This window comes from Marmota flaviventris, chromosome 2 (assembly GCF_047511675.1).
Source record: "Marmota flaviventris isolate mMarFla1 chromosome 2, mMarFla1.hap1, whole genome shotgun sequence".
Taxonomy (NCBI): Eukaryota; Metazoa; Chordata; class Mammalia; order Rodentia; family Sciuridae; genus Marmota; species Marmota flaviventris.
In genome coordinates, this window is record NC_092499.1 from 108,356,501 (window position 1) to 108,375,785 (window position 19,285).

The 19,285-nt window shown below is 33.2% G+C and overlaps 1 protein-coding gene across 1 annotated transcript in view; it reads right to left on the minus strand.

Moving 5' to 3' along the window:
• Window positions 1-5,421: 5,421 nt before the first annotated feature.
• Window positions 5,422-19,285, minus strand: part of Vps13c (vacuolar protein sorting 13 homolog C) — a 196,215-nt gene continuing 182,351 nt past the window's right edge. The window contains exons 80-83 of the mRNA XM_027925076.3: window positions 16,206-16,294; window positions 10,308-10,431; window positions 7,653-7,736; window positions 5,422-7,340 (exon numbers count right to left, since the gene is read on the minus strand). Coding sequence (XP_027780877.2) covers window positions 7,239-7,340; window positions 7,653-7,736; window positions 10,308-10,431; window positions 16,206-16,294 — 399 coding nt within the window. The 3' untranslated portion in view covers window positions 5,422-7,238. The remainder of the gene's footprint in view (window positions 7,341-7,652; window positions 7,737-10,307; window positions 10,432-16,205; window positions 16,295-19,285) is intronic.

Here is a 19,285-nt window from a genome sequence, read left to right on the forward strand (position 1 = left end):
GACCATACTTCCTAATTATGTGAAGTTGGGTAAATCACTTCTACAACTTTTTCATCTGTAAAATGGAAATATTGTTATCTGACATATGAGAAAAAATCTGCTATTAAGATCAAAAGAGTGAAGTATTTATAAACTATAAAACTCTTTACTAAAGCAACCTTTTTCTGATTTTGTAAATTAAACCATGGTTAATATTTGCATTACTTTATCCAAAGCAATGATTCCATATAATTTCAAAAGACAGGGCTGGCCAGCAAGAAAGCCTTCTGAGTGGGTGATGTCTTACAGAGGGTGTAGGGGTGCAGGTTGGTTTAGTGTGAGTTACAACCACATAACACAGCACATATCCTCAGACACCTAAAAGGCACAGGTGAGCTCTGCCTGAGAAGGGAGAGCAGGATCCCACTTTCACAGCAATTGCCTGGCTCCAGACAGCAGCTACCTCTGCTCTCATGCCTCCTAGGGGCTTGCTGTTGGGACTCAATTATACTGTCTCTACATCCAGACATGTTCACAAGAGAGGGCTAACAATCTCTCACAGTTTCTCCTTTTCATTTAAAGGCTGCATTAAAAAAAAACTAATTAAGAATATATATTTAATGTTTGCTGGAATATTGTGAGAGGGAATAAAAAATTTTTCAAGTTAACACATCTCACACCTTAAAAATAATTCTACAACTGATCATTTTATTAATAATTTTAAAATCCATTGGATCACAAAAAGGCACCCTTGGCCTAAAGATCTTATTTTCAAATAAAGAAACAGGCTGAGAGGTAAAGGGATTTTCTCAGGGTTGTCTGATTTTTAAATTTACAGTATCAAATTTATTTCTACTTTTAGTAAAAGTGGTAAATCAACAATATTACTACACAAAAGCTATGATATTGACAAATTATAATGGGGACATTTCACTTTATGTAAGTGTTTAAATAGATTGAATTTTTACCATCAGAAAAGTAGCAACAAATATGAAATTGTCCAAGTATCACTCTTCCTCAATGGAGTCCTTCATCACTTATGCTGATCAAGGTACCATATCCTAAAATGGTAACATAATAAAGTGCGAATAAAACAAAGGGACACAATTATTATTACTATTTTAGGGGAAAGCCATCAAATACGTGGGATGACTCTTTGAAGTTATATCTAATTAGGGATGGCTTACGTAAAAAAAACAGTGAGAACTTAAATACTTATATGTTTGCTAAATGACTAGTAGGACATAAGGCCTGCCTTCAGTTCTCCTCAGGAACACCCCTACATACAGGTTTCCATATACAGCAAGAGTCAAGCTCAGTCTGATGGCCCCCCAAAATTTAGAATCAAGGGATGAATTTCACAAGAAAATATATGGACCTCCCCACCATGAACTATTCCTGTAATAAAATACAATTAAAACATTATTTTATTTTTAATTATAGTACAATTAAAAATAATTCCCAGGTGAATTATTTTCTCCAAAAATGATAGTGATATTAAAATTAATCCATTTGACATAAAACAAACATTAGTGTTTCTAAAAGAGCTGCTTTATAGTTTGACACTAGTCAATTGAGCATTAATTTTAAGTAGTATATATTCTTATCAGTCTAAATCATTGGTAATTAGCCATTATGGCCCTTATCAAACAGTGCTTTCAAAGGTATCCATTTACCATTTACACTGTAATATTTAGACTTGCAAGATTTACCCTCTGTTCATTTGGGGTCAACTCAAAAGGAACATTTTCTAGGTCTCCAAACTTTCACCATATGAATATTTCACATAAGCAAGCCATTGTTTCCTGCTGTCAATAATTCCAAATATGTTTGAATGTTCTACAGAACTTAGTTATTCCCGAACCTCTCAGGAATACAACTCTACAACTCTCTTATCTTGATTTAAAGAAAAAACAACTCCTACAACCATAACATAGTTGGTTACAGATTACTCAAATAAAGAGTGTTCAGAAAATAATTTTGAAAACATTAATCCTCTAATTCTTTTTTTAGTAATATTTTTCAAAGCATGAATCACTCTGAATTGAATGAAGTAGGAAAGTGATTGGAAATATTAAAGTAGGTTAAGACTCTCTAATACAACTCCACGGGAAAGGAAAGATGTCATCTTCAAATATGGCTGCTTAATTTAAACCATCAATAACTACTTGCTTAACTAATTTGCAGCAGCACCCTCTGGTGAAGCTAAAACTTTATAGCTACCATTCAAATTGCAATTTCTGAACACCTGCTCATTTGTTACATTACTAATCTATAATACCAGTACCATGCTCAAAAATATCATTTCTTCTTTGGCAAGACTCTAGCCAGTTGTAATCAAGTTCATATCTTGGGCATATTTTCTCTGCTCTGGTAGCAAAACAATCTTAATGGTTTATAGTAGAATCCCTTATATTTAATTTTTAATTCTCAGAGTATATCAGCAACAGAAACAACTTTTAGGTCTTAAGTGAAAAAAATTTTTCCTCATTTTTATACCTCAAAAGCCACATATGTTATTAAACTGTAGTGGGTGATGTCTTACAGAGGGTGTAGGGGTACATGTTGGTTTAGTGTGAGTTACAACCACATAACACAGCAGTAATGTTAGATCACATGTAAGAGTCCTCCAGGAAAAAGAGTAAGGTGTAGTTTAGATTTGGAGTGTTAGCATGGGAAATACTTATGTAACTGTTGGATTAAAACATACACAGGGAGAAAACACGTAGTTGGGGAATAAGTGCATAAAGTTCTAAAAGGAATTCAAGAGGCCAACATTGGCCATATTCATTTCACCCAGATCTGAGTGTCCCTGTTTCTACGTAGAGGAAGGAAAGGTGGAGATAGAGAGGGATGCTGATAAACATTGTTGAATCTTGATTTCAGTTCCAACTTCAGGATTTTCGATAAGTCACTTAATATCTATTTCTGTCCCATCGTGTGATCAATCATATGGTAAATATGGGATAGGTAGACTTTTTCTGTAAAGGATTGGACAGAAACAGACACCACTAGTATAATAACTACTTAATAATGATAACTGAATAATTTTAAAGAGGTATCATAAAAAGATAAATAAATTTAACACAGGAAGACATAAAAGATAGCAAAAAGGAAAGTGGTTTAGCTAAGAGGAAAAACTGGTATCATAAGGTAAATGTCCTACAAAAAACAAAACCTGAAGACCAAGACCTCCAATTTATTTTGATGACAATTATGTACATGAAATTTTGAACTACAATTAAGAAATTTTAGACATTATAGTCAATCTCTGAGGAAGTCATTTGGAGTTTAAAAGAATTACTTCCAAAGAACTAAATCCTCTTTGTAAAGTGTTCATTATCATCCTAGTGAATACTATCGACCCAGCGCACCATGTTGGCTTATTTTACCACCATTCTAATTATTTTCTTACTAGAGGTCAATTTTAAAAATCTTTCATCCAGAAGATGATATTTATCCAATATACAAAAGGAATAGAAATCATGAGAGTCTTGTTTTATACTTTACTCTCGTGTCATAAATCCTTACAATGCATGATCAAATAGCAACATTTCAGTCTTCTATATGTCAACATTAATTACTTTAAACACTTTAACAATTTACCAGCATAACTGTAAAATAAAATAATGACATGGTCTGAAAAGAGAGAAAATTCTGTAGTTTCCCATGCTTCTCCTATAGTCTATGACTTTTCTACAATTTGAGAAGCAAATTTAATAAAGTGAGAATTCTGAGGATATACAGATCTATAACCTCTTAATCTGAACCCCCTGGGGCCAGATGTGTTTCAGAATACAGAACTCCAAACTCAAGAAAGCAATGCAGTTCATAAAACATGCAGATCATACATCACCAGTGAACTCCAGAGCAATATTCCATAATCACATATACTGACATTACTACATCTTCACTTGTTTATACCAAAGAGAATTAAGAGTATGAGTGACTCACATCAGTTTAGTACAGATTTGACGGCCAAAATAACTTTGTTTCAAACTTGTGAAAAATGTTTTGGTTTTCAGAGCTTTTTGAATTTTTCAATTTTAGATAAGGGAATGTATATAGGCCTGTGGTATGTAAAAACAAAACAAGTCTTCCTGAATATTTTCCAGCTCAAAAGGAACCACAATATCAATTACTTGAATGACAAACGATAAGATATTTTCCAGTATGAATTCAAGAATGAGCTTAAATTCTTCTAGTGGAGAAAGATCACCAAGAGAAATGTGCTCCCTCTGCTTGGATAGTCTCAATGTCTATCCAGAGCCAACACACATGGTACTGTACTCCCTGGCATCAGCAATACTGCTCATTCTGGCAGCAATTCTCAACCAAACAGGTTTGTACTCAAGGACTTGGGATTCTAACATAAGCAACCACCTATCCTTTAAGAATCTTTGGTTTTTCTCCTCAATACAAAGATGGTTCTTGTAGTTCAAGTAGTAACAGCAACTCTATATTTTAACTGGTACTATTCTCGGTAGAGCCCTTTAAGAATTTGAATATTTTATGAGCATTACTTTTTAGTCCTGGTTGTGTTTTAAAAATACACATGGAAGTTTGTTAAAAAATACAGAGGTCCAGGTAACAGCAGATCAATACATTTAGAGACCCAAAGCACCAAAGAGACAGCATTCTCATCCGTAATTCAAAATAAAACAATACTATAGATAATGAAGTACATGTAAGGAAGTCTCTATTATATTGGATTTTTCACACAAAGTTTGCACTTTTCTTCCAATGTTTTGGTCCCTTTTGACTTTGATGCTCCTGCTTTGTCAAAGTGCTCAGCATGAACCTCTTCTTCCTACTAGACAGTCCAGGTGAGCCTTCAGATTTGTAGTCTGAGTCCCCAGTAGGAGAGAGGGGGAAAAGAGAAAGAAACGGTGGGGATGGGGTTGTGGCTCAGTGGTAGAGTGCTTGCCTAGCATGTGTGAGGCACTAGGTTCGATTCTTAGCACCACATATAAATAAATTAATAAATAAAGTAAAGGTCCATGAATAATTTAAAAAATATTTTTTAAAAAAAGAGAAAGAAACGGAGGAAGAAAAGAAGGGATGGAGGAGGATAGGGAGAGCAAGAGAGTGGGCAGAAGCATCCCAGGCTGCCATGCAATGTGTGAAAGATTCTGCAAAGTTCCTGAAGTGTCCTCAAGCCAAAGTTGACTATCAGGAGTTGTGAGTCTCCCAGGATGGAATGTTTAGTACTGTGCCACACTCTGTGGGAGATGAGAGAAACCACAGAAGGCATGGCCCCATTACAAATGAAGCACTAGGCCTATGCCACAGATCACTAGTGTGCCCAAGGGGCTCAGCAGCCTCAGGAAAAAGCTTTTCCTGACTAGTATCTTTTAAAGGCCTCTGTAACTATCAATCTACCTTCTCACTATTATAGGACTACTTGAATATTTAACACAAACCCACAAAGTTTCACAACTGTAATGCATCAAATGTTTTATTTCTCTCAGTTTATGAACAAGTAATTGACTGAAATGCGTTTTTTAAAAATGCAATATATATTATTAATGGATTACTTCTGTCCCAGATTAAATCAAACAAAACTGTTACAAATACTTGAAAGTTTAAGACAACTCAGATAATGAGTTTATAGGTTTCTATAAATTTCCTTAATTTAATGTGCTATACCTGTGTTTTGAAAATAAACCATCAGTGCAATATAATTTCTTAAATATTTAGGATACTGTTAATAGTGGTGATTCATATGAAAAATCTAATTAAATATCCCAAATTCCTGATTACGTCAGTTTTAAAGACACAAAATACCAGAAATACTTACTATAGAATTGTTTATAATGCTCTTTTTAATAAACTACAATCAACTACTAACACAGAAATGATGTTTAAAACTAGAAGTTTTATATATGATACTTTTATTCACCAAAATAAAAAAGAATGTTGTTGAAAAGGCAATGTCTACCAAAAATCAAACATTCTGGGCATTAAACAATGCACTCTCTTCTGAGATTTAACATTACATATCACTAGGAAAATTAAAAAAATTTTATAACCAGGTCTTAAAAAACATGAATAACACTAATAATTCACACATCACAAAAACAGCCAACCAAATGAATCCACATCTTGATTTCATTACTGACTCAGTGATTTGAAATAAATGCTAAGTTCAATACTATGAGCACATCTAAAGGTTCAGCCAAGAAAATTAAATACTTCTTGAGTATTTTGTTAAAGTTTTAATAAGCAGAACATCTCTGATCAGCATAGAGATATACAAAAGGCAAAAATATATTACACTGAATTGATTCTCATCATCTTGCTCCTCAAAGAACACATGGAACATTTTCTAATGTTGTTATACATTTATACCTTATTTTACTTATATAAAGCAACTGAAGATTTTTCATTCTTCCTACTAAGTATTTAAAATACATTATACATATGTATTATAACAAAATATTAATTTATGATGCCCTTGAAAGTCTCTCAACTTTTAATCACTATTTCTAGAAATACAAAAATATTGTATTTTACGTATCTTGAGTCCTGAAAAACTTAAAGTGCAATGTTATCAGCAAATTTTAATTGTACAATATGAGCTCATCTTGAAAGAGCCTATAAATATCTTTCAAAATTTTATGACTATTACATCACAGACAACCAAGTAGAGCTATTTAAAGGTTTGATTGACAATATCTCTTCTATTATAATGCAAGGAAGAAAAACAAGCACCAAAGTAAAAGTTATCTCATTAGAGAAAAAACAGTGTTTTTATGGGGGGGGGGGGAAGGAAACATGTCATTTCTCCATTTAGTGGGGTTTTTCCATCAATTACCTGGTTTACCAAAAAATGTTATCTCAGTTCAATTAATGAACAAATTACCTTTAAGCAAAATGTCAAAGTGCCCAACATTTTGTGGCTAAAACCATTCAAAAAACACTAATCATTCTAAATTCTTTCTCATTCTTTAGTTTAAAAAATTAATTAAAAATAAACCTATTGCCATTTGCTTCACAATTTTAATATTAATGAAAATTTCATTCTGAGTCTCAAGTGGCATTTCTTCAAAGATCTCACTCACTTAAGCAGCAGTGTACAATGGGTTGCTAACACAGGCATGGTTATAAAATTAAGAGTCAAAACTATAGGGGAAGAAAAAAAACCCAACACTAGCTATTCTATTACATAAAACTAAAAAGTTGTTTGCAAACTTCTCTCTACCATGGTAAATATGAGTGATTTTTTTCCCCCACCAGCAGCCCTCTGGGATCTATAATTATGATGGTGTTTGAGGCCTGAGAAGTTTCTGTGATGATTGCTTCATCAGCTTTTGTTGGTGTCTCAATGACTGTGCATCCTCAATGGCATTAAATGCTCTCTGTAAAATAAAATGTGTATTATGAACTGTGAAAACAAGTTCAGGTTCATCTGGCAGAAGAAGAAAGTACAGAAGAGATGGAACTCTCCCCACAGATCCAGTAGCTGAGAACAGAGCTTCTGTTCCATATATCAATGCAAACACAAACCTTCTGCCCCAGTAAGTCCACAGTTTATTATTTTAAGTTTATACATTCACCCAATTTATAACTAGAAGATTTGGGGGGATAAATAACAGGTGTTAGTTATAACAGGCTTTAAAAAAATCTTTCAGCTCAAAACCTAAGGGGTATTCTTTAAATAAACAGTTTACCTCTGCTGTGGTGGTGTCCTTCAGGTAAATTTTCCGAAGACAGCCTAGATTGGCACTATCTCTTTTGTGGAACAGACCCTGCTCCTATTTCAAAAGAAACAATGGAAGAAAAGAAGAAAAAGAAAGCATAACCTTTAATTGGATGCTTGAATGTCAACTCTATTTTATAACCACTAGACTACCAGAACATACATATTCAAGAAAGATATAAAATAAATCATCTTGGTACAATGAGAGTGATTTCATATGAGTTGTTAGAATTTATGAAATTGGATGTGTATACATCTATCTATAAAATAATGGCTTTCTGCAGGCAATAATAAATAGCCTACAGAAACACTACTTGATAACTAATCACATCTGACAAATCAAAAAGCCCTTCCTTCATTTCCTTGGCTGACAGATAAAATTCTTATATAATGTAAAATATATTGAATCAATTCTCATCACTGAGATGAAAGCAGAGTGATAACTGAGAAAACTGTAAAATATATGCAGAGTGACACAGTCTGCCCTAGCATGAGAACTGTTTCAATACACCAAGGTACTCTTTAAATTCTAGTACTGCTGAAAAACAAATGGGTAGGGGAACATGGTAGTTCCTCTTACCCGTAAATTTCCATAAAAAGCAAAGTAAACACAAACTAAAGGAAAACAACTCAAAGTGGATCAAAGACTTAGGCACTAGAACAGAGACCCTGCACCTAATAGAAGGAAAAATAAGCTCAAATCTTCACCACATTGGCCTAGGATCTGATTTCCTTAACAAGATTCCTAAAGTGCAAGAAGTAAAGTCAAGAATCAATAAATGGGATGGATTCAAATTAAAAAGCTTCTTCTCAGCAAAGTAAACAAGGAGGAGAGAGCCTACAGGTTGGTAGAAAATCTTTACCACATGCACTTCTGATAAAGCATTAATCTCTAGGATATATAAAGAACTCAAAAAACTTAATACCAAAACCACAAATAACCCAATCAATAAATGGGCTAAGGAGCTGAACTTTCTTTCACAAAGAAGAAATACAATCGATCAACAAATAAATGAAAAAGTGTTCAACATCTCTAGTAATTATAGAAATGCAAATCAAAACTACTCTAAGATTTCATCTCACTCCAGTCATAATGGCAATCATCAAGAATACAAACAACAATAAATGTTGGCGAGTCTCACTCATACATTGCTGATGGGACTGCAAATTGGTGCAACCACCATGGGAAGCAGTAAGAAGATTCCTCAGAAAACTTGGAATGAAACCACCATTTGACCCAGCTATCCCACTCCTTGATTTATACCCAAAGGACCTAAAATCAGCATATTATAGTGACACAGCCACATCAATGTTTATAGCAGCTCAATTCATAATAGCTAGACTATGGAACCAACCTAGGTATCCCTCAATAGATAAATGAATAAAGAAAATGTGGTATGTATACTCAATGGAATATTACTCAGCTTTAAAGAAGAGTGAAATTATGGCATTTGCCAGTAAATGGCTGGAGTTGAAGAATATCATGCTAAGCAAAATAAGCCACTTCCACAAAACCGAAGGCCGAATGTTTTCTCTAATATGTGGATGTTAATTCACAATAAGGCGGGGGTAGAGGGACACTAGGGAAGAATAGTGTTACCTTAGATTAGATAGAGGGACATGATGGGAGGGGAGGGAAGGGATGTGGGGATAAGAAAGATAGTAGAATGAAACAGACATTATTATTCTATGTATATATGTGACTGCATGACCAATATGATTCTGCAACATGTACACTTAGAAAAATGAGAAATTATATCCCATCTATGTATGATATATTAAAGTGCATAAATACATTCTACTATCATGTATAACTAATTAAAACAAATACAAAATTTAAAAAAAGGAAAACAATACTCTCATATTACTAAAATTTTGTGATAAAAGCTTTCCAGAGCATTTCAATAATACAGATAACATCACTATTATTTAGAAAAAAACAAAGATACTACAGAAATTACCATAATTAGAATGGAAACTATAAGTATTTTTAATAAATGTAAATACATTTATATTATATGTATGTTATAATAAACATGTTTCAAAGTTAAGTGAGTCTGAGAATTAAGTAAAAGATGAGGTATCATTTTTGCAAACTACTAAGTGATTAAATAAAGTTTTTAGAAAATGATGTGGAGATGAGACAAAAAAAAATTGCTTAAATTGTATTAGCATTCTGTAAATTCCAAATAATACAAAAAACAGCTATTTCTGACATATTATTTATTTTCACCAAGCACCTAGTAATCTTCTAAAAGCCTAAAGAAGGATATATTTCGAGAAATGCCTAAGATTATAGCAAAATGGGTATTCATATGAAGTAAAAACAACAAAAACACCTCAGTTTCACTATTGCTTAAATATACCAAAAAAAGAAAGTATCAGTACACCAGCATCCTAACTTTTTTTGTCAAACTGATATTTCACTCTATGCAATCAAGGATTGTCAGAAAATATAATTACACAAATAAATGGGTTGTAACTTTCTTCATATTTCAGCATAAAATAATAACAATAATGTTCCTTTTAATGTATTGTGTAGTTAAATGAAAAACAGAGTCAGAAAGCGCTAGTTTCCACTCATAATGAATGCCTGGATCTAGAGGTGTAAGTTGTGTTTTCTTACCTTAACTGAAATTTTCAGCAGATTTTCATCAGTACTAGGAGGAAGTACAAAATCTTCAAAAGGACACTGCCAGTCTATGGACATATGGCCAAGGATTTCAACTTCTTTTATACATAGTACTCGCCTATTTTGCAAAAAAACAAAAACACACAGGTAGTGATAAAGACAGCTAATTATTCTCTCTACTAGTTCAATCTGTACATAGTACATGCAGTGCTCACTCAGTAAACAATGAAAACTGGCACTGAAAAGAGTATGCTTCCCATTAAAAGTCTCGATATCTGTCAAATGAAGAGAAATATGACACCTGTCATCTAACAAAGTAGACTCTCAAAAATTTCCCTTCTGCTAATCTTGCAGAATTCAGAAAAGTAAAACATTCTCTAATTGACCAAAAAACTGATAGTGAAATCATCTTTGAAACACATAAGGGACAGGCTGTACTCTCATCTGGGACGCTTTAATGGCAGAAGTCCCTGAAAATGTTTTACTTGGGGAAATTTTTAATTGTTCTTTACTGTCAGTCATTTATGCCTTCCAGTCACGAAGGAATGTGCAGGAAATGTCACAAACCTCAAATGTCAGCAAAGATTCACTTGAAGCCTACTAATAAATATCAGACTTGAACACTTTAACTTTAATGCACTACATCACAGAGGGAGTATCTTATTTTACTCAATAGTAATAGAAAAAAAATAACAGAATCCTTAAAGGGCATCCACATTGATTTCCCAGTCTGTGATTCACATTAGTTACCAATATAGCCATACTTGATTTTAAGTTTCTATTACAGAAAACAAAACTTCAGTAAAGTAATTGAATTGCTAATTCAACAAATATCTAGGGTGTAAGAGAAACCAGAAAGATAAGGTTTCTCTTTGAGAGGTACTCAAAGGCTAGAAGGGGAAATAATCATGTCAATAAAAGCCCCTGTACAGCAAGACAAGTGCTGGTGAAGCAGGTAACATGCAAGGAGGTTCTCTACTTGAGAAAGGGGAAAGAGAGTCCAAAGGGAAGAGCACGCTGACAAATACAGGGATACAAAGAAGGGAAGATTTATTTAAGGAATGTAGGGGTCTACAGCTGGAGTATCAGAAAAAATACAATGATGAGACACTCTGGATGGGAAGTTTCTTAAGAGTCCAATCAGGAGGCAGTGAGAGCCTCAAGTAGGGCAATGGCTGTAAGAAGGAGGTGTTTGGAAGGTAGGATTAAATGAACCTGGTGACCACTGGAGTGCAGGAAACTGCAACAGGCCTCTGGACTGCATTTCTCAACTGAGAAGCCATTAAAACATTGGGCTTGTTTGGGACTGTGTTATGCCCTGAAGGAGGCTCAGGGACAACAGCCCCCAGCCTACCAAGTGCCATAATGCCAGGACCCCAAGCTGCTCAAACAACTTTCAACAACCCCATTCTTTTCCAAATATCTCTAGAAAGTAGATCCCACTCCCCCTACCCTAGGCCCCAGTTTAGATCAGATGATAGAGCTAAGAGTTAAAGCTGGCTGTTACAAATCCTTGTGCCCAATGTAATTCACTATTCTGTATATCTTTAAACTCTTCTTTTGACCACCAATATTATTGCTCTCCTACCACCATAAGTCTCCTTCACTCTCTTAATCCTGTTTCATGTTTATCAAAGTTTATTAAATCTCAGTCATTTTCTACCCTTACAAGGGGACTCCAAGATCTTGACTCCAGACTTTTAACCAAATTCCTATTGTTTGTCTATCTACCCACCTACCTTTGTTTCCCTATCTACTGAGGCATCTCTACTTTGATGTCTCAAAGCTGTCAAAACCCAGTTAAGTTAAAAAAACAAAAACAAGAAACACACCATTTTTTTCCCTCAAATTACTAAAAATAGTACCACTAATCCTTTTGGTGTTCAAACCCAAAGCCAAAGAGTCCTTTTCTATCCCTTTTTCTTTCATTTTCAGTCACCAAGGCCCATCTATTAAGCCTTCTCCTATTCAATTCTTATTCTTTTAATTTAGGCTCTTATCACTTCCTACCAAGACAGCTATCACAGTCTCTGTGGCAGATAAAATTCTAAGATGGTCTCTAAGATTCCCTATTCCTTCATGTATAGTTCTGAATAATCTCAGGACCATATATATCACAGATTTCCTCCCATGATATAGCTTTGGTTATTAAGGCACAGATAACTAAGTAAAAATAATTCATGCAGCAGGCCTGACCTAATCACATGGACTCTTTAAATATAGACCAGAGACTAAGAAGTCAAATTCAAAGTGCCCTTTTTGGCTTGATGGAGGGAGACACACAGCAAGGAATGAGGTGGCTTTTAAGAGCTCATAACAGCCCCCTGGCTGACAGAGTTCAACTGAATTCTACCAACATTAAATGAGCTTGGCACACTGGGATATTTGTTGTGCAGCAACAAAAACTACAAGCCACTGATTCCCTATCTACACAGACTCTTCCAATCTAGCATCTAAACTAGAGCTGCCAGAGATTTTTAAACTACAAACCTCATCATATTACTTATTGTTTATAAGCCTTCAGTGGGAAAGAAAATAAAAAGCAAATTCTCATTTGTGTGCTATGTTCAAAAACTTGTATGAGAAGCTGCCAGTAATACCACACAATAAAATAAAAGGCTATATCTTAAAAGAAAAAAAAAAAAGAACTAGTCATTCTCCGTCACACTAATAATAACACCTAAACCTTAAGATAACAGAAGCAACCACAAATGACTCTAGCTTCATACCCCAATACTTTTCTTGCTAACACTGGACCATCAGGCCACTGCCGTGATTTGACTCTTCCAAGTACCATTCCATTTTATATCTTTGCTTTCCTCTTGTTACCAAGTGGCAGCGACACATACTATAAGACTCAGCTCCAGGACCCCCTCCTACACAAAGTTACTACTCTTCCCCTTGGCACTTTGGTCCCCACATCAATGTAATCAGAACTTTTCCTATGTCTTCAGAATCTCTGTACATCACTTTTTCCTAGCACCTATCACACACAGTAATGTCACTGATGGTTTGTAGGTGCCCCTTCAGATAGGGAGTATATCTCTCTACTAACAGCTAAAAAATAAGTCTGCCCAAGGATCAATTTCCTAATAAAGATTACCAAAATAAACAATGGGGGAGTTAAGATCAATTAGCGGAACTACAACCTAATAAATTTAGGTTATGAAACATGTGCTTTGTTTCTAAAACCACTAAGTAAAAGAACCTTGAAATAAATTTTGAATGAAAACCCAATATATAGTGGGAAATAATACATCGGGCAGAAAAAAACTAATCAATAATTTTTGCAAAAAAATCTAACCTCCAAAATATCCTTTATCCAGACTGGCAATAAGCAATAAAAATAAGCTATTTTTACCAGTCTCGATAAAGGATATTTTGGTAACAATAATTTGCAAAGTACGTTTTAAATTCAGTGAGAAAAAAAATAAACCATTGAAAAATTAGAAGTAATTCACAAAATAGAAAATATAACTGGTTGATATATTAAAACATTCATATTCATCAATAATTAAAAATTGGTAATGAAAACAAATTATTTTCCACCATTACTAGCATCACTTAAGAAAGGACACATACAGCTGTACACAAAGCTAACAGAACCTTTCTGAAAGATGACTTGGCAATACATAAAAAGGCCTCAAAAACCTCACAACTTTTAAGCCAGCAATCTCACTTTTAAGAATTTATTCCAAGGAAATAACAAGAAAACGATTTTGCTGCAAAGATATAATACACTATTGATAAAAGGGAAACTGAACAACAAATAGTAAGGGAATACTTGAATAAATTGTGGTACATACTATCTAGTCATTAAAAGTCAGGTTGTCAAAAAATTTAATGGTTTGAGAAAATGATAATAGTAATATTGATATATAAAAACCTAGATTACCAAAATGTACATAATTCATTTTTTGCACATAATTTTTTAAAAATACATGTACTATACTACAACAATCTGATAAGTCAGCTAAATAGTGGTCACTTTGGATGGTAAAACTGTTGGTAAAGAATATTCTATGGATTAAATTTATTGTACATACCAGGACATTCTAAAAATAAGAGAGATGGCTCTTAATAATTATACTGGGACAAAAGATATAAACAAGAATGTCTAGTTAACTTTAATTATTTTCATCTTTTAAATTATCTGTATTAGGGGTAGGAAACTATGGCTGTGGAGCCCAATCTAGCTCAAAGCCTATTTCAATAAGATTTTACTGGAGTGTCGCCATGACCATTTTTTAATACACCGGTGGTCATGGCTATCTTTACCATCACAAGGGCAGAGTGATTCAAAAAGCTGAGAAAGAAAGCACAGTCCTTGAATTTATACCTTGCCCTTTAAAGAAAGTTTATTGATTTTGTTCAATATTATCTATAAATGGATAAATATAACTAGCAATAAAAAAAGCTATTTTAAAGAATGCTGTATTTGGAAGAAATGAGATAGACAGATTTTTTTTTTTTTTTGGTAATCATAGGGTCAAAGAGATCAACATAATAATAACTATCTCAAAGAAATCCATGTTAGAATGTTCTAAAACTAGCAGGGGCAACAATGTCACTATAGTGGTCAGGAATGCTGTTTTACTAACAGCCTCATAAAAAGTTCCCTAAGAGGGGCTGTGATTGTGGCTCAGTGGCAGAGCACTTGCCTAGCATGTGTGAGGCACCAGGTTCAATTCTCAGTACCACATATAAATAAATAAAAAATAAAGGTATATCGACAACTAATAAATATTTTTTTAAAAGTTCCTTTAAGAGACTACATAAATTACTATTCTTCAAGTTTCTTGATGCAAAAAACAGGTACATAATGTATACAGTAATATTTCCACAGAATGCCTTATATCAAACAAAACTAAAAGTAATAATTATCACACACACACACACACAAAAAAACTGGATCCCCTTATCTAACATTAATTTACATAACAGGTATAATAATTTTAAAATTAACATACTGCCACTGTCAGCTAAACACAATATGCAGCAAAATAAACATTGTTTTTGTTTTAATCTAATGGAAACAATAACATCACAGGCATACCAATGAGTGATTACTTGTTGAATGTGTAAAATTGTAAAAAAATTAAGCTGTTTTTTAGATGAATTACTTTGTGTTAATTTTTAATAGATGTGAAGACTACATAACATTCTCTTACATGACTGGTTAAACTTCTCTTTAAACAAACTTGTTTATCTCCAAGTCCTTATATTCCTTCCCATCCAGGTGTATTTAAAGGCAATTCTGAGGAATCGAAGGCAGAGTCTTGTCTATCTTAAGTACTTTGCCTTAATCACTTAGAAAGTTCTGAAAAATTATTACTCCATAATAGTCGTTTTGAGATGAATTTATTTCTAGGGTAAATTCCAAGAAAATAAGCAGATAGTTTAATACAAATCCTTTTCTTTTTTCTTTTTTTTTTTGAAAAAGTATCTAGCACTTAAAAAATGCTTAGGAGGGTGTGGGACAAATACACAGAAATAATGTCATCCCTTTAAAAAGATATAGTAATCACCTCAAATAAAACCCAGTAAGAATAAGTCACTCATGTTTTAACCTCTATAACTAGAACTGTAACTCATTTACACTGGTGCCACTACTGCTGGTGTAAAGCCCACTGCAGACTCCAATCTCAGGAGTCCTCTCATCTGGATTACTTCGTAAACCATGCTAAGTCTCAGTTTCATCATCTCCAACATGAGGGCATTGGAACAGATGATCTCAAAGGACCTATTTAGATCTGTATTTTTGTGATTCTATGGCAATTAATATTTTTCCACTGCAGTACAGTCCTTTAAATCCTCAGCCATTTCAGCCTTAAAAATTCCTATGATCTATACAACTAAGTTGTACTTGAAAAATGTTGCCTAAAATAATACCTATTTGTAACCATCAGTACTGTTCTCTTGCTTCCAGGAATAACACAGTGGTATCGGTAAGTCTCTCCTTCCAACTTTTTGATATGATTCTGAAAAGAAAACAAGATTTAAGATTTGGGAAGTTTATATATTCAAGTAATATTTGTGTAATAGCTAATTATAATAAGAACATTGGAAAAATTTTATTAGGAACAAAAGCACAGTTCTACATATTGGCACACAAAGCTAGAAAAATACCCATAGTGTGTTTATAAGTTAACTTCCATTGCTGCCCTTAAAGAAAAAATATGTATTAAGTGCTTACCAAGTGATCATCTGGTATTTTATTCTGTGGTGACACAGAAATTTTAAAGTATCTATCAGAAATAATCACACATTTTAGGTAAGAAACATAAACATATGCTAATACAAACTGCTGATTTAGCATTACTGAAGTTCACAGCAAGGACTTTCAGGTGGATCTATGAACTGTCTAGCATAGAATATAAAATTTTTAAAATGTGGTGCTGAAACAATTTTCAGAGGACAGATCATGTGTCCCATCAGAATTTTTTGATGGAGGTCTAAAATCCATCTCCAAAGTTAAGACCCAACCAATGATTTACAGAGAGGTAGATGTTATACCAATGATAAAATTCCAAAAGAACTGATGTTCAATGTTTTTAAATACTTGGCTGTATAGATTAAACATGTATTAAAAAGCAGATTTATATGTAAATCATATTTCTTACAAAAAGAAAATATAATGATATTAACATGAACATGGAGAATTTCTAAGATTTCAAAATAGTTGGCATAATTTATTTCTGAAGACGAATATGAGCATGAATAATATAATTCAAATATAAATCATAGCACATTAAAATATTTATTTTCCTTCTCCACTATCTTAAAATTATTGAATTAGTAAATACATCTTAAAAACAATAAACATTTTTATAATATATGCTAATAAAATAATTACTGAATGTCTAGAATTCATGATTAAAGATCAGGTGATAATATATAATACAGAACATAAACACTGAATAAGACCATAATGCTTTACAACCAAGATTATTCCACTAATATTATTAAAAAGGACAATATAATCAAAATCAACACAAGCAGAGAAAGCACACTTGACATTATTTTAATGCTTAAATACACATTTTTAAAAGAAGTCTGGTCCCCAGTCATTCTTTGACAGTTACAAATAGCCATGAACAGGGAAGAGAAATCCCCACAAAACTGGGGTCTCATCTGTAGGATGCATCTCACAGAAGAGCAGTTTTCACGGCGATGGTCACTTGTTTCAAGCCCTCCTATGGGAATTAGCAAAAAGCTTTTGCTATTTATAAAATGCCTCAATTTCTTCAAAGAGCAAAATGGGGGAAAATATAATAATATAGTGTATTTTTTAGCATGAAAGTTAAATGTTAAAATATTTAGATATGCAAGTACAAGAAAGTCTACCGTCTTTTTATCTTTTATGCATTTCCATTAGTTCTTAGACTACTGTGTTTCAAATTAAGAGTTTTTAAAGTATAATTTATCACCATTAACACACTTTAGAAAAGCATCTTTTTCATACACTAAAAATCCACTACAGTCTGAGATTCAGATTAAGATATTCAGTCACTGATGACAGCAGTGATTGAATATTCACCCCCCTCTTTCCCAAAATGCTACTTGAGTAAATTAACAATACTTTTCAAAAGGCCATTCTCCAGTAATTATTTCTTAAAATTAATTATAAGTAAATAACACAAAACATGAAAAAGCAAATATGTTATCATGTTTATCAGAGCATTATTACTATTAGTAAAATGAACAACTTTAATGTCAGGAATTAAAAACAGTGAAGTATACAGTGTAAGGCTACCTCAGCAGATGGCAATGCAAGGGCTTAGTGGTAGAGTACTTAAGTAATTAATGTACTAAGTATATTAGTACACTAATGACTTATTGGTAGAGTACTTGCCTAGCATGTGTGAGGTGCTGGGTTTGATTCCTCAGCACCACAGAAAAAATAAATTAAATACAAAATTTTAAAAATAGATGGTAATACAAGAACTTTAAATGCTAGTAAAACATTTCTAAGAACATGAAAAAAATAATTTAAAAGAAAAAGCAATGAACACCATTTCAAATCTTGTATGATCATTAACATCTAAACCAAAATAGACATTAAATTTAAAAACTTGCCACATGGTGTGCAATATAAGCATTGTATGTAATATAAACAGTAAGACCTTAGGATAGCAGACAGGCAGAAGAACATATCCTATGACATCATGGCATATGATTTAGAAATCCTAAAAGCTGAGTATTAAAGAACAATGCAGTATTCAGCAGAAAGAATAACTTACTTAGAATATACCTATATTACAATAAGATCTAGGATTTTATTTACTCATTTTATTATACATGGTCCCTTAAGGTCAGAGTCTTTTTTTTCTTCTGTATATCCAGCATAGCTTTAAAAAAAATCAGTAAATACTTTTTCTTACCCAACTAGCCAATCATAGCAAGATGGGTAAGGGTGAAAAAGAACACATATCTCAAGTATCAAATGCCTACACTTGCTACCCATGAAAAAAGCTACTAAATCCTCTTGGCAGTAAACAATGTATTTCTTTCAGTAAATGATAATACAGTGTAAAGGGCTGCGTAATCTTTTTTTTTTTTTCCTTGTTAATGGGAATTTAACCCAGAGCTGCTTTACCACTGAGCCATATCCCAAGTCCATTTTATGTTTTATTTTGAGACAGGATCTCACTAAGTTGCTGAGGCTGGCCTAGAACTTGCAATCCTCCTGCCTCAGCCTCCTGAGTTGCTGGGATTACAGGTGTGCACCACAGCGCTCAGTAGGGCTGTTTAATATCTTAGCAAAAAACTAATAAATACTACTATACATATGACTATATGTAGACAATGTGACTATACCTTTAGCTAAAATAACAAAGTTTCTTGAAGTTTTGTGCTTATTGACATATAATTGTAAAAAGGGAAATCACAAGGAAAGATTTAGTAACATAAAGAGATAAACAGAAAGTAAACAATAAGAAAAAAATCTTAAGTTCCCAAAAGTTGTCTCA